Source organism: Gossypium hirsutum, chromosome A08 (assembly GCF_007990345.1).
Source record: "Gossypium hirsutum isolate 1008001.06 chromosome A08, Gossypium_hirsutum_v2.1, whole genome shotgun sequence".
In the NCBI taxonomy this organism is placed as follows: Eukaryota; Viridiplantae; Streptophyta; class Magnoliopsida; order Malvales; family Malvaceae; genus Gossypium; species Gossypium hirsutum.
Window position 1 is genome coordinate 8,516,443 of NC_053431.1, and position 17,170 is coordinate 8,533,612.

The 17,170-nt window shown below is 34.2% G+C and overlaps 1 protein-coding gene and 1 pseudogene across 1 annotated transcript; one reads left to right on the top strand and one right to left on the bottom strand.

Annotated features, from left to right (window-relative positions):
* Positions 1 to 3,191: 3,191 nt before the first annotated feature.
* Positions 3,192 to 12,050, top strand: LOC107950735 (protein transport protein SEC31 homolog B). Its single transcript, XM_016885669.2, has 21 exons — positions 3,192 to 3,892; positions 4,944 to 4,998; positions 5,144 to 5,266; positions 5,566 to 5,662; positions 5,748 to 5,784; positions 5,899 to 6,004; positions 6,086 to 6,143; positions 6,598 to 6,695; positions 6,808 to 6,927; positions 7,237 to 7,279; positions 7,562 to 7,680; positions 7,786 to 7,913; positions 8,032 to 8,665; positions 8,754 to 8,939; positions 9,018 to 9,231; positions 9,573 to 9,655; positions 9,769 to 9,939; positions 10,372 to 10,500; positions 10,588 to 10,870; positions 11,326 to 11,564; positions 11,661 to 12,050. The coding sequence occupies exons 1-21, from the start codon at positions 3,576 to 3,578 to the stop codon at positions 11,748 to 11,750; spliced, it is 3,330 nt and encodes a 1,109-aa protein (XP_016741158.1). The 5' UTR covers positions 3,192 to 3,575; the 3' UTR covers positions 11,751 to 12,050.
* Positions 12,051 to 14,072: 2,022 nt separating this feature from the next.
* On the bottom strand, positions 14,073 to 15,410 carry LOC107953730 (acyl-CoA--sterol O-acyltransferase 1-like; annotated as a pseudogene).
* Positions 15,411 to 17,170: the final 1,760 nt, after the last annotated feature.

Genomic DNA, 17,170 nt, shown 5'->3' on the forward strand with positions numbered 1-17,170 from the left:
TTTGGATACCCAGCTTCACACCCATTGGCCCATTTATTAACTGTTTCTATTTCCTAGATTTATTGGATACTTTTAGCCCTTTTTCTTTTAAATTTTTATTCCTAATTACCTCAATCCGTGAATTGTCACTTGATTTTGCCTTATTTTCACTATTTCTATCCCCATTATTATTCTCCAAAAAATCAGCCTATGTCGCTCATTCATTATTCTACTTCCCAAATTGAAAAGATCCCAAAAATGGTGCCTGAAATCTATCTTTCACCATTCCAATTTCGGAAAGCATATTGAATCTAGATCTAGCCCGATTATTTCCCTAAAAAACTCAATATCCGTTGCTTCCTGTCGTTGCTAACGTTGTTGCCGACGATCAACCACCATCTACTCTCCAAACTCTTCTTTTTCCACATTTTCTTAAACACCCAAGTTGTCACCTTGTTAGTTTGATGAATTATTTCCCTGTTGATTATCACCATGACCTTTCATTTCCTTCTCCAAAGAAAGATGGGGGCACCCTTCCCTCAATTGTCCAAACCTCTCATATTGGAAGAAAATTGATGGAAGAGATTCATACTCTATCCGATGAATTCTGCTAGTGATCCATATTTTTGATATCAAAGGTTTTTACCGATTCACTTGCGCCGCAAACCATGCAAATTGTCCCCACGACACTTTATCCATTTGAAGATCAATCTTTACTACCTTTCCAATCAAACTCTCATTCTCTTGAACTATACTCCTTTTGTATAAAGATCTAGAGAGCCCTAAAATATGGACCCAAGCAACAATGCATTGTGAAAAAGCCTCAAGGGTCGATAATTGAGTTGACCAAGGTTAGACAATCAAATAGTGTCTGAAGATCACCCAAGGTCCCTTTGATAGAACGTTATTATAATCCAAAGCAGATTAATTATCTTATTTTTAAAAAATATCAAACTTTTACAAATCATAAATCAATCAATAAAATTAAAATGCAAATTATTTTTTTTATAATTAGTTTTGCTTTAATTGAAATTTAATGTAACTTATAAGTGAATTAAACTTTACATAATAATTAGTACGATTTTTGACCCACGTTTTGCATAAAGTTAATTAGTTTGGACTAAATAGTTAAAATTTAAAAGTTACAATATGTACAATCTGTATATTCGAAGTTTAATCTTTAATTTTTTATTTTTAAGAATTTACTCAATCTATTTTTTAATTTTAAAAGTTTAAATTCAATTGTTAACACCATTAAAATTCTTCCATTAAATTTATTGATGTGACATTTTAAATTTTTTTAGAAAGTACTCACTCAATAATCATGTCACAAAAAATAGCAATATAATGGATTGGAATTTAACAAAAAAATTTAACGATGTTAACGATTCTTTAAATTACGTCAACATTTTAATTAGAATAAAATATTTAGATTAATTAATGATATTGTAAACGTTGAAATACCAAATTATATAAAAATATCAAATATAGAGATCAAATCTCAAATTTCAACATAGTAAAAAGACCACAATTAAAATTTAACTATTTTTATATAATTAAAAAGTAGAGAAACTAAAATTGGCGACATAAATAAATTCATTTCAATGAGAGAATATACACTGACGAAGCTTACTAGAGACTTAGGGACATGACCTACTAAAATAGTAAAATTTTAATTAATAATATTAAAATTACACTTTAATAAAAATAATAAAAATTTAATATAACTCTTTAAAAATTATAAAAATATATTAAATTAATTAAATTATATTTTTATTATCGTTAAAATATACAATTTAATTTTTATTTTTAAGCAAAATTTCTCCCACTAACAGTATACGCTTAAGGAAGAAAAAGAGTCTACAAAAATACATCCAAAAACCAGACAGAACCCTTTCTTTTCGGATTTCATTTCACTAAACCTAGGGTCTTTTTAGTCTTTTTGCGTTGATAAAGTCAAAGGTAAAGATTGTAGATTCCCTTGCCGTGTTCTGATTTGATGTGCTGGAAAACCAATGTCTTTCTTCACTGCAAGTATCACTCGTGTTATCCTTAATAATTAGTCTTAAATGCATCATACATCTCTGAGTCATACTCAAATTTTAAATTTAATCTCTAAATTTTGAAACTTTTAAATATCAATATAACATTAATCAATATATTTCATTGTATTAATAATTAGTTTTACCATTAAGGATGCGTGTGGTTCACCGAATGTAACATTATGTCTTATAATTTTACATTTTGAAATAAGATTATATTATTTCAATTTTCAACATTTTGATCATCTAGTAATATAAAGTGTAATATTAATGCCACCCATTCCTTAAGTTATCTTAGATTATAGGCGATATTTTTTAATTTGGATCAATTTATCATTTAGTTTTATTATTTTAACCAACTTCATCCTTTTTAAAAAAATTTTAAATCCAATTAAAAACAAGTATATTTATTTTTCTTAATAGCGAAACAATAGATGTCATACTTAAAAGTTATAATTATTATATTCACTCTAAAGTTTTTTTAGTATATTAACTATAATTTATGAAATTATTTCAACATCATATATTTACTTATTAATATATAAATTATAATAAAAAATCAAATTTTATCATAATTTTATGAAATTCTGAGATTAAAAAACATTAAAAGAATTAAACTTGCTAAAATAAACAAATTTTATAACAAGAATAATTTAATAAAACATGTTTCTACATAATCTTATATTTTAACCAAATGATTTAAATAGGACAATGTAAGTAACATACCCGACATTCATCTTACATTCCTTGAACCAAATATCATTGTCAGCTCAAATTTGGCAAGAAGGATATTTAAAATATGTGGATCATATTATATATACATATTTATCTTAGTTTGATTGTCATCGACATTGTTCTCAATGTAGGAAGACATAAGTTCAAATGCGTTGAAGCGCATTATCCTCTTATTTATATATTTTAAATATGTTTCATGTTACATTCAAATTGATGTTTAACATTTAAATTGATGGCTAGAATTGAAAAACAAGCTGATGGATACAATTTTGATATTTTGAAATTTCAATTTGAATGAAGTTTAGGACTATTTTAAAATGTGGAAGAAAGTTTATAGGCGTTTGGTGGAATTAATCCTATAATCATCTGCACTTTCACAGTTCCATCCTTTGTCCGAGTTATAGACATTCGTTACTCGAACAAAACATAAAAACGACCACAGCAGCGGCCGCACAAAACCAAAATAAAAAGAAACCATTCATAAAATTACCACTTTACCACTCTCCTCCATCAATCAGTCGAAAGAGAAAACAGAATTCAGAAAATCGCCCCCCCCCTCAAAAAAAAAAAAAAAAAAGGAAACCTCGCTACACAGTGTTTTTTTCCCTCTTTCTGAATTCCCGAAATTAGATCAAAACCCTAATCCTTCAAATTCTCACCATATTAATCCAAATCATATCTCTCTTTGAGCTTCTTCCGTATCAATTCACATATGTGCCGATAATTGCTATCGGTCTTTGTTTATTTCTCGCGGCATCGATATATTATTTGATAGGTATTTTGGGAGGATAACGTAGTGTAAAATTTGCCTTTAATCTAATGGCGTGTATAAAAGGGGTGAACAGATCGGCGCAAGTGGCAATGGCGCCGGACGCTCCCTACATGGCAGCGGGGACAATGGCTGGGGCGGTGGATATGTCCTTTAGCTCATCCGCGAATCTCGAGATATTCAAGTTTGATTTCCTGAGTGATGATCGCGAGCTTCCTTTGGTAGGCGAGTGCCCCAGCTCAGAGCGATTTAACCGCCTCGCTTGGGGCAAGAACGGATCTGGTTCCGATGAATTTTCACTCGGGCTCATTGCTGGTGGACTCGTTGATGGCAATATCGATCTTTGGAACCCCTCAAACCTGATACGGTACTTTTTTTCTTTTTTATCTTTCTATAAAATGTACATATCGGTCGATTTAATCTAGTTTACTTTAAATTTCGGTTAAATTAGACATGTAGTGAAAGAATTGGGCACTAGAATAAGTCAAGTGGCTATATTGCAGGTTTTAAGTGTATGATGTTTGTTTGGATGGGAAAATTGTGACTGCTTTCCATCTACTTGGGATTGTACTGATCTCTTATCAAATTTATATTCACGCGTTTATTTATATGGATTTCCAATAATCGTTTTTGTCTTGTGTTAATTTAGTATTTTTTGTTATTTATCTACAGCAAGTGGTTATTCAAGTTTTTGGGCTTCTTTACTTCGAGGCTAGCTTTTTCATGATCTGATATTGTAATAATGTGCCCATGATTCGCGAGTTCTAGATTACTTATTATAACTGGATTTGATGAGTGTTTGGTTGAAAGTGACTTCTGACTGAGTGCTTTCGAAACTTAATTCCCTCATAAACTGTTAATGGCTTGCTTTATTGTGCCATGTGGAATAAGTTGGATAAAATGTCTGGTAATTTGTTGTGCCTGATCTTGGCATTGTCTTTAGTAGGCTACATTCAAGTTTTACTTCACGTTTCATGAGCATTGAATGTTCTGTGTTAGTTTGACTGGATCATTTATAAAAGAATTTGGTTATTGAGCAGAAACTCTTCTTCTTGTTGGCATTGGGTTGCTGGTTAATCTGGATCTAGTTGTAATTTATTAGAGACGAAGAACTAGAAGGAAAAGAATATCATCTTTTTTGGAGAAAATTTATGATTAAAATGATTCTTATTTGAGACCCTGTGTTATAGAATATTTAATTCTTTTATCTATTCATTTATGATCTTTGTTTTTCTAGGTGATTGGGATTGATTACTTTCACATTTTCCTATGTTTTTTTTGCCAATTATTAGTATTTATTGCTCTGTATTTCCTTTAGCAATCTCATTTTGTTTTGGGATTTTTATTTTGACATTAGCACTGTCTTATTCGGTTTGAAACAACATGATAATTTGGTTTAAACATAACAATTTCTTCAGCTCTATGTCAAGTGAACAAGCTATTGTTGGACGTCTTTCTAGACACAAAGGACCTGTGAGTTTCCTTTATTCCTTTTTTTTTTTTGTGTGTGTCTATGCGTGTAATAAATCCTCTAGCTTTTTGACATATATGATATTTATCATCTAGCATTTGAAGATGTCATGGTATATTTCTTCTTTTCTTTTCCTCATACTTTTAGGTTCGTGGTCTCGAGTTCAATGCCATTGCTTCAAACTTACTAGCATCTGGGGCTGATGATGGTGAAATCTGCATCTGGGATTTGTCAGCACCTGCACAACCGTCTCATTTTCCGCCTCTTAAGGTCTGTGGCAATCATTAGTAGCTTGTTGAATTGTAAACTTCCTTCATCTATCTGCTCACTGTGGAAAAGTATTGCATGGCCATTGTCTTTTGATTCTGAGCCATTTATAGAATCAAGATTAACACATTTCACCCCCTTGCTGTTCCACTAATTGCCATATCTTCCACTGCAGCAAACATTGCTTGTTTCTTTTCTCGTTTCAAATCCCCCCCCCTCCCCTTTTTTCAAACTTAAAACAAAAAAGACAACCTGTGGACTATGGAGGTATCTGACATAGTTTTTTTGTGGCCTTCATGCAGGGTAGTGGTTCTGCTGCTCAAGGTGAAATCTCATATCTGTCCTGGAACAGTAAGGTCCAACATATACTGGCCTCAACTTCTCATAATGGGACAACTGGTGAGGAAATTAATGGATTCTGGACTTACTGTCTTGTCATTTAAGTTTAGCAGGGTAGCTGATGTCTTTGTTTATAATTTTCCAGTTGTTTGGGACTTGAAGAAGCAAAAACCAGTGATAAGGTAAAGTTCATCTTTTCTATCAATTGAAAAACTTCTGGTTGTTTCCACATGTTATTTCCATCATGACCCAGCACATCGTTTGACCTAATCTTTTTTTGGTTTTCTAATGGACAGTTTTGCAGATTCAGTTAGAAGGCGGTGTTCTGTTTTGCAGTGGCATCCTGATGTTGCCACCCAACTTGTTGTTGCCTCAGATGAAGATGGTTCACCCATGTTAAGGGTAATAATCCCGTTGATGTTGCTTAAAATGTGGATTACCATTTGTTAGGAAATTGTTAATTTCTGGTATTTTTGCAAGCAGCTTTGGGATATGCGGAACATAATGTCACCGGTGAAGGAGTTTGTAGGGCACACAAAAGGTAATAATGGTTGAGAAGTTGATGCAACTCGGTTCTTTTTCTTTTTTTTTTTTAACTTGCTGATATTTTACCTTTACTTTGGGGGTGTTTGTTTCTGTACTTGATAAGAGAATTATATGCTCTTTCAGTTTAACCTGGCAGGCTGGCACTACATTGTATAATATGTGAATATGATATGTATATAGTTAGCTACCTAAAGTCAAGAGTGGAAGTAGTTTTTTGAGATTGATTTGGTGCCCTCTGTCAGAACTGTGCCAGTGATCCCAGATAGAGCTAGGACTTTGACCATTTCATGGTTTAGGTCATTTGGTGTTAATTTTCATGACAGTTATTCATGTCCCCATTCATGTAGAAGTTTGATGCATTATTTTGTAGGTCTTTTATTGTTGTAAGGTAAATAAGATTTGTGTTATTTTAAGTTCATAATAATATTTGAATGCATGTGCTATTGCAGGTGTAATTGCAATGGCATGGTGTCCCACTGACAGCTCTTATTTGCTCACATGTGCCAAAGATAATCGAACTATTTGTTGGGATACTGTGACTGGAGAGGTCGGGGAATGACTTAGTTACTAATATGCTTCCTCACTTCTTCTGGATTTGTATGTTCCTTAATATCAAAAGATTACATTCTGAATTGGGTTATTTTTGTTTTGGGGCTTAGATTGTCTGTGAATTGCCTGCCGGTACCAACTGGAACTTTGATGTGCACTGGTATACAAAGATTCCTGGAGTAATATCAGCATCTTCCTTTGATGGCAAGATTGGCATTTACAATATTGAGGTGTGACCTTGTCCAAGTTACCTTTCCTGTCATAATTAGGTTTTTGTTAAACAAAAATTTCTTAGCAGTTGGACTTGTGTGACTAAACAATTGCAATCTGCGTATCGCTAGCAACATATTTGTTTACGATGGCTTTTAATGGATGTAGATGGGACATGTTTCTTTGGTAGTTAATCTGGAAAGTATTTAAAGCTTACTATTCTTGCAGTTTATTTGTCTGATTTGCCAACAATTTTTGCCTCTCAGAATTCTTTTCTTGTACTCTACATTAGCACTTCTTGCATTTAACTTTTTACCTTTATTATGCAGGGTTGCAGCCGATATGGTGTTGGGGAGGGTAATTTTGGTGCAGGTAATGCTTCAAATAGAACCATGCATTTTGAGTGCTGTAGTTTGTTCGGTGTACTTTAATTTGCTTCTGCAGAACCACCCATTTTTTCCCCTTTTGTCTTATAATTTGACCTTTCTACTAATTAGCTTTTGGCGGTCTAGGAGAAACATGATTGATGACTGCCAATAGAGGCAGATGTGGGCTACCTCTGCTTAATTAGTTTTTACTCTTTACTCTATTGTTTATGAGAATATATATGCTTTACATTCTCTTTCTGACCAACTTTAGTTTCATTTTATGCAGTGTCTTTGAGAGCACCAAAATGGTATAAACGTCCTGTTGGGGTATCTTTTGGATTTGGAGGAAAAGTTGTCTCATTTCGCCCTCAGATTCATGGTGTAGGTACTTCTCCGTCATCAGAGGTAAATATATCAGTGAGGTTTGTTTCATTATGTTTTTACCTACCAGAATATGAATAACATTCTTCCTTCTTTTTGGGATCTTATGGTCCTATACGCTATTTTCAGGTTTTTGTGCACAACTTAGTTGCTGAAGAAAGTCTGGTCAGTCGTTCATCTGAATTTGAATCTGCGATCCAAAATGGGGAGAGGTCTTCTCTAAGGGTTCTATGTGAAAAGAAATCTCAAGAGTCTGAGTATGTCATCTGTACTAAGATTCTAAGAAATTCTAATTATTTTTTTCTTGTTTTTGTCAAATAATTTCTTTACTCCTTCCAATTAATGGCTTTTATGGTTCACGGGAATTTTGTGCAGATCTCAGCATGATAGAGAAACGTGGGGCTTCTTAAAGGTGATGTTTGAAGATGATGGGACAGCTAGGACAAAGTTGCTCATGCATCTTGGTTTTAGCCCACCTGCAGAAGAAAAAGATACTGTACAAAATGACCTCTCTCAGAGTGTGACTGATATTACCCTTGAGGAAAAAGTGAGCTATGAGAAAGAAGCTACCCTCTTTGCTGCTGATAATGGGGAGGATTTCTTCAACAATCTTCCAAGTCCCAACGCTGATACACCAGTTGCAACTTCTGAAAATAACTTTCATGTTGAGGGCACAGTTCCTAGCACGGATCTAACACCTCAAGAATCAGATGGGCTGGAGGGAAGTGCATATCCATCATTTGATGATGCTGTTCTACGTGCTTTGGTGGTGGGTGACTATAAGGGAGCAGTTGCACAATGCATTGCAGCCAATAAGATGGCTGATGCATTAGTTATTGCTCATGTTGGTGGTACTTCCTTATGGGAGAGCACATGTGATCAGTATCTTAAGATGAGCCATTCACCACACCTGAAGGTTGTCTCTGCAATGGTGAACAATGATCTCATGAGTCTTGTCAATAGAAGGCCTTTGAAACTATGGAAAGAAACACTTGCACTCCTCTGTACAGTAAGTTCATAGTTTGGAAGTAATTTAGATTTATAGTTGTATAGTAACAAATTATTTATGGGACTTATATATCATATTTGATGAGCAGTTTGCCCAAAGAGAGGAATGGACAGTACTCTGTGATACGCTTGCTTCCAAACTAATGGCTTCTGGTAATACTCTGGCAGCAACTCTCTGTTATATATGTGCGGGAAATATTGATAAAACAGTAGAGATTTGGTCAAGGTGCCTGACAACCGAACATGATGGGAAATCTTATGTTGATCTTCTCCAGGTAAGTTGGCAATTCATAGAAACACATTTCAAGAATAAGTTGTCTGGCTGAATCCCACAATAGATTTTTGTTTTCTAGGATTTGATGGAAAAGACTATTGTCCTTGCTTTGGCAACTGGCCAGAAGCAATATAGTGCATCTCTCTGCAAGCTTGTTGAGAAATATGCTGAAATATTGGCTAGTCAAGGGCTTCTAATTACAGCCATGGAGTACTTGAAGCTTTTGGGGTCTGATGAGCTGTCACCTGAACTTGTTATCTTAAAAGATCGTATTGCACTTTCAACAGAACCTGGTATGTGTTTCTGGAGATGGCTTATGCTTGCTGCTGTGGTTCTAATGCTATTACATATGGATTTTTGATGTAGTGCTAATTATTAATTGTGCCAACAACACTGATTGAATTTGGTAGAAATTGTTTTTGAGCTCTTGTAATTAGGAGTTCTAAACCTGTGATGCCCTGAGAACTTCTTTCTCTGGTGTCTCAGTTTTTTTGGTTTATTTTAAAGTTGATTTTCTCACACACACTATTTATGAGGATTAACATGAAATTAGCTTTACTGAAGTCTTAGCTATGTTTTGTGCTTGGCAATATGTGCTTGTTGAGGATAAATCTGTTTTTTTTTTCTATTGCAGAGAAAGAAACTACATCTATGGCCTTCGAAAACTCTCATCTAGCAAGTGGATCAGTCTTTGAACCTATGCAACAGATATATCCGGTGCTTTTCCTTTAGCTTTTATCTTAGGAGTGTCTTTACTGGATGGTCCTTGATTATTGTGATGTTGTGAATGATTTTTTTTGTGCCTTTTGTTACCTTTTGTTATTGGTTAGGAGTCTGCTACTTCACAAATTCAGCCAAGTGTTCCTATTAGTGCTTACGATGAAAATTATCAGCGTTCTTTCTGCCAATACGGAGGATATGCACCTCCTCCCTCGTATCGACCTCAACCACCAGCACCTGCAAATACTTTTGTGCCAACGCAGTCTCCTCATGTTTCCCAGGTATGCTGTATTGGGTATCCTTTTGTGCATAGCAGTCTACTTTGTAGACTCTTAAGTGATGGCTATTTTGTAACAATAATTTCTTCTTATTTTACTGTTAATCTGTCATGCTATCTTAATGCATAGAGACAATTAGGTCCAAATGAAATCTTAGTTACAGCAATAGGCCAGCTTATAACTAGCATGGCTTTGCTGTTAAGTGGGAATCTTTAAGTTTGCAATTGATCTGAGGTAACTCGGCACTGGCAGTTTTTCAATGTGCAAACAACCCTCCATTGCTGCTCTCCATAAAATTGATTGTCACTTGTTTTATCTTAAACCTGGAAAAAACTCTATTAACTCTTTCTAATTTTTATAGTCTTTTGGTTTCTTATATGCATTTTATTTTCATTTTTCAGTTTGTTTCTGGACTAAATATTTTTGTCCTTCCAGGGAAATTTCGCTCCTTCACCTGGCACCACTCAGCCTGTTGTTAGACCCTTTGTTCCTTCAAACCCTCCTGGTCTAAGAAATGCAGATCAATATCAGCAGCCACCTGCCTTGGGTTCTCAATTATATCCTGTCTGTATAGCTACATCTAATTCATGTTCAATGCCATAGTTATTCTTCTATGATCGGTATACTAAATGATTTTTGCATGCCTTTCAGGGTGCTGCTAACCCTACTTATCCTGTTCCCCAAGGAACTGGTTCTCCTGCACCTGTCCCATCGCAAATGGGATCAGTTCCTGGCCCCAAAGTGCCCCAATTTATAGCTCCTACTCCAACACCTAGAGGGTTTATGCCAGTGACCGACACACCTGTTGTTCAAAGACCTGGCATGAGTCCTGTGCAATCTACTAGCCTTACGCAGTCAGCATCAATACAACCAGCTGCAGCACCTGCTGCACCCCCACCAACTGTGCAGACTGCTGACACTTCAAATGTACCTGGTAATTACTAGTTTCTTGATTTCAAATAATGTTAATGTCATACCTGTTTATTGGATTTTGGAGTTTCACCCATTGCATGCTTTGTCCACCTAACTTCTGAGATTATTCCAGAATGAGGGTTTACCGTCTGAAAGTTTATTAAGGTTAATCTTTTCATCATCACCCTTTATGAGAACATTTACAAAACAAAACAAATTGTTTCTAAATTGATAATTGTGAAAATCTTTTACTATTCTTTGTGCTAGTTAGTTATCCTTCAAGTTTGCATAATCCACATAAATGAGGTTGAAGGTATGCTACACAACATCAGAACTTCCTAAATAAAGATCAATCAAATGTGTGCTTGGTTCCAAAATAATCTCTGTTCATGCAGTTCTGTGAACTAATAGATGGAGAAATATAAATGTTTTAGGCATATTACTGTTGGTAATAACTTTACCTTGTTTGGTTTCCAGCCCACCAGAAACCTGTAATCACAACTTTAACTAGACTTTTCAATGAGACCTCTCAAGCAGTGGGAGGACCACGTGCGAACCCAGCCAAGAAGCGTGAAATAGAAGACAATTCAAAGAAAATAGGTGCCTTATTTGCCAAACTCAACAGTGGAGACATTTCAAAAAATGCTTCTGATAAGCTTATTCAGCTCTGCCAGGCGTTGGACAATAATGATTTTGGGACAGCTCTACATATCCAGGTATTGTGGGAAAAGAACGTTGGTCTATGCTGTCAGGATTGTTAGGAGTGGCAACTAAAAGTGGTTTCAATGTATTTACCTCTGTTTCTGGAACAGGTTCTTCTTACTACCAATGAGTGGGATGAATGCAACTTTTGGCTTGCAACTCTGAAACGGATGATTAAGACAAGGCAGAATGTAAGATAAGTGATAAAGAAGGCAAAAAATGTCCGAGGATGTGTTCATTTTTGCTTGTGTACATTTGGGGCAATGATAAAAGCCCTTGGATGTAGACAAAGAATAGCTTCTCTTGATTGCTGCTGCAGAATATATAGGTTGGTTCTTTTGATCCCAATGCATAAACGCCCCTCCTGGATTTGGTAGATATTGACTTTTGCCTTTACACATTAATACTCCTTTTGAAAGCAAAGCAGTTACTGGAAATAGTTTTCACGACACTATGTTTGACTGTTTTTTTCATCGAGTAGAGTTGACTCTTTTAGTTCAGCTATCACTTCTCTTTTTCCTTCTTTTTTGTTGGCTGAAATTCCTTTAGGGACCAATTGGGAATGATTTGCTGCTAGTTAAATTGTTCTGTTTCTGCATGGCCATGTCATTATTTGTAGAACCTAATCATTAATTAATTAACATGCAAACTGAAAGTTGTTTCATCAATGGGCAACCTGAGATTCAATCCTTTCGGAAACATCTGTGGGGTTAATTTAGCCTCCTAATTAAGGCATCATTTATGTATGGAATGCAAATTTCACATTCTAACCCTTTGTAAATCATTTGGATTATGCCGGCAACCATAGAAAGTTATGGAATAGTTAGTCTTAAATCTTAACCACTATTTCTTTACTTGTAATATTTTATTATCGGCTGGACGCCTCCTTTGCAAAATGTTTCTCTTCTCATTTGTGGCAAATATGATTTCTTAACTACGAAATTTTGGTTATATATATTTTTTTAAAATTTTGTTTTCAATATAATTAATTAGTACTGTAGAGTGTAGACGGCTTTTTTGTTTAGGCGTGAAAACATTACAAACCAATAAAGCAGAGTGTCATGAACAGATGACGGCAAACTTAAGGAAACAAATGTGGTGATGATGGAAGCAATGGATGGCTGAAAAAGGTGAAAGGTAGAATAGTAGTTGTGATTTTTCATAAAAAGTTGCATAGAGAAGATAAATTTAAAAATTATACATAAGTTTGATTTAATGTCCAATTTGATACACAAAATTTTGATTGTGGTTTAAATATATACATGAAAGTTTAATTTTAATTCAATCATCCATATTTAAAGGAATAAATATATCAATTTATTTTTATATCGGATAAATATAATTATGTGTATGTAATATATAAACATAAAATAATGTTATATCAATAATTGTGTTAATAATGTGAGAATCGGATCAAATAAAAAATTTCATACATAAAATTACACAAAATTAAAATTCATGTATAAATTTACATATTAGACCAATGTTCCTATATAATTTTGAGATTTATTCCAATTTAAAACTTGCTTAAATTTGTCAAAAAAATTAAAAGTTCTTAAATGAAACGTTCAATTCTTTATTCATAAGAGATAAGAAAGAAGGTATTAATAAACTTTTATAGAAAAAAACAGGAAAGTGAGCATGCTAAAGTAGTGGATGGTGGGATTGTGAGATTAGTGAACGTGTTATCAAGAAAGGAAGAAATTACAAAAGTTACACTCACAGATTTTCTCTAAGGAATAGTGTCAATTATATATAGAAATACAATTGTACTTTCCATTTAAATAGGAGGGGAAGTAATCGTATATCAGGAGAAGATTAAGGAATATATTCTTTAACAAACCATATACTTGAAACATTCCAATAATGAAACAGCTTAGGAGTCTCTACAACCTTTGCATAGTTTCATGTCCTTTCAACAACTCCACATTCCGTGCTAGGAAGCATTCCATGTTATGGAATGGTTCATCAATCGTATTACTTACCTTATAGAGAATTGTATTTCCTAAACCTACTATTAATAAATGTGTTAGTAATTAAAAAAAAAGTGTATTTGTAAGTATTATATTTGTTTTACTTGTGAACAAATAAAGATATCTATGTTATGTGTGTTTGTTAAGAAAATCTTATTGTATATTCTATAATAATATATATATATATACATATATTAGATTTTAGATTCATATTCATTAATTGTGTTGACCTCACGAATTAATTAGACACCAATTCAATTGAGAAATAATTTAAAAAAATAAATATTTTATTATGATGATATTTTTAATACAATAAATCTACAAAGGGTGAAACTTAAATTTGAGATAAACATCAATATCAAAACCTCAATTTTACTATTTCAATTACCCTTTTATGAATTAGTCAAAGTTTTATTATAAATATATATATATTTATAATTTTAAACATGATTCAACATCCAAGTTTTACATTATTCTTATATCAAGCATTACTCCCTTAACAAAAGTCAGACCAAACAAACACCCAACCTTGAGGTTAAAATTTATTATTTATTATTGAATACGTAAAAATAAATTATTAGAAACTTGATTTTTTTTAAAAATGTATAAATACAATTAAAAGTAATATATTATAATCTTAAATATCATTTGTATAAAATAATAATAGAAATAGAAATATTAAAATTGTAAGACCAACAATGTGGAGGGCTAATCTTTGAATATCATAAGTGATAAAAGATGTGGTTTAAGACTTTTTCACAAGAACTTTTCAACAACGCTCCAATTTCAGCGTACTCTTCAAACGCTCTAACATCCAACTTTGATCGCGTGAACTGTGGAATGAACAGCCAAATGCCCGTGCCCAACACGAACCCAACTGTCAACGGTCCCGTTACTATCCACGGTAACCGACACTTCCCACTTAATGCCTTCTTCAAACCAATCTCAAGTGTTAAACAAATTCCATGGAAAATAAAAAACCAGGTCACTTCCCCTGTGGGATTCACGCGCCTCAGGTAGTAAAACACTAGCTCGTGCATCACACCCGATACTACAAACGTTGACAAAACTGACGGTACCGGGGCCCACTTTCTGCCAATCACAGCTGACGAAAATCTTAGGGTAGGTTCGTATACGGTAGGGCGCATGATACTAGCCACCATGAGGTTCCACCTTTTGCCCCAAAAGTCTTGGAGTGAAGTTGAAAGGAAGGGTTCATTGAACTGTGGCTCCAGCTCCACCCCATAAAAGGATCGAACCATGGCTGCCCCTATAGCCAAGAAGATTTCAAGGAAGAAATATATGTGCAAAGCGTAGAGGAGCTTGATAATATTGGGATGTATGTATTCAATGAAGTTATAGGACCATAGTATAATGGCCAAAAGCAAACCCTTAATAACATAGTTGACAGTAAATTTTCCTTGTGATTTTGATGATGGGTTTTCCTTAATTGGATCTTGTTGAATCTTGATAGGTAGGCAAGCCAGAGCCATAAAAAGTGGGAGAGAAATACGTGTGTTTAAAGGACCCTTGTCGAAAGCAAATAATAAGAGCTTGAAGTTACCAAGCCAAGCAATGAAAAAGGCTGTAAGACCCCTAAATGGGGCGAGTATAGATTGAGAGGGAGGTAGAGAAATAGGCAGACAATGGGGAGTAGGAAAATGAGTCTTTTGGGACCTTTTGGAACCATCTTACCCATGGCATGGCAATAACTTAGAGATGTGAAAACTGCTAACCATACCTTGATGAAGCTGTTCATCTCCTCTCCCAACATATTTCTTCTCTATGTATTGCTTTAATCCACTTGTTGTATTGGGAAATATGGAGTGAAATATGTGAAGTTGACTTGCTAAATGTTTCAAGTGTACCTAGATAGCAGATGAGCAGAGTTCGATTATTTATTTTTATTGGTTAGATCTGATGCCTCGGCTAAAATTAAATATGTTATACACTGCTGGGTTAGGTAAGTAGAAATTTCTCTTTGGAAAAAAAGGAATTTTATTTTTCATCCTCCACATTGATTAGGATGGAAAACATAAAAGAATAATTTTATGCATGATGCAGCCGGTTGACTTGAATTTTCTTTTTTTTTTCTTTTTTTAGATAAAAATTATTAAGAACAAACCATATCCATGACGCACACCACCACAAGACTCAACATCTGTCGACTTCATATATATTTGACTCAACATCACAACCATCTCTAATACGAAAGGTAGGGTTTGTTTTGTCTTAGAAAAGACAAAGTCATAAGTTTTAAACAATGTCAATACTATCATTATCATCTAACCAATTTTGTTCATATTGTTGTACTCATATTAGACGATCCCATCAACGGTACTTGGCGATATCATCTCACTATCCTTTCATCTCGTTGGACCTCGCCAAACCACCTCTGGAACTCACCAACAACTTTCGTCAATTAAAGCTCGCGATCCTGCTACCTTGTCAAACCACTTACAAGCTAAGACCAAAAATTAAGACTAGATCTCACCAACCAAGATCATGGAATGTCTACCTCGAAAGTCCACAGTAAAGCGAGCTCATGTCGAGGGATCATACTTGACAAAGATAGTTTGCTTGATCAAGACACTTACTATACTCTTTCTTTATCTTGACTGATACTTTCTCTTTTCTCCTCTCTATCACCATACTCGACCACTTACAGTTCTCTATCATTATTTTCAGAACTGGATCAGCTAGCTAGATCGAGAATCAGTCGGGGTATCAATCTGGAAATAGAGGTTTGGATTGGTTGATTTGCAAAACGATTGAATCGAGCTAAAAAATCAGTTGAACCATATTTATCTTTTTTATGATTTTTTTAATAATTTATTTAATTGAACCAGACAACATGATCAAACAAATTAGATTGAGAATTGGTGATTTGACCACCAGTTCGATTATGATTTTTTAATAAGCTATTTAATTGAATCAAACAAACTGGTTAAAATAATCAAACAATTGGACTAAGAATCGGTTGTCTAACAAGTTTGACGACCACTCCAATTATGAAAACCTTGCTCTCCGCCCATGAAAAGTAAGTCGTCCTTAAATCTCTAAACCCAAATCTTATATCAATAGTTGGTGCGATGAACATGAACTAACTCCCAACCTCTAGAATCAGTCGAAATGGAACTTCCCAATGAAAGCCCTCCCAAATGCTGTGATCACTCGTGTCAATTCACAATGAATCTAGATCTAAAGTAGGATAGTTTCTTTTCCTCTTTCTTTATTTGGTAGCACCATAAGTGTTGTGTAGTCACACTAAATAAGGTATGAGTATATGTATATTGTGTGAGCTTCACATATTGGCTAGCTCTATGTATATATATTTACGAACTATGTGTACATATACACCTAACTTAATACAACTCTTAAATGCACAAACATGTTTGCATGATCATGAGCTCCCTAGCTCTAATATATATCAACCTGAGTATTTTCGCTAGTTGTTGTGATCTCCTTATGTGAGTCTTGAGCATAGAGACGATATTATGCAAGCTAAATGATAGCTCCATGTAGTATTGTCTCCACCATGGGAACTATATATGTGCATATAAAATAAAACCCTTGTCATAGTGGAATTAGCAACATTCTTCACTAATAGGCGTTCACAGTGAGTGGTCGAACGTTATTTAACCTTT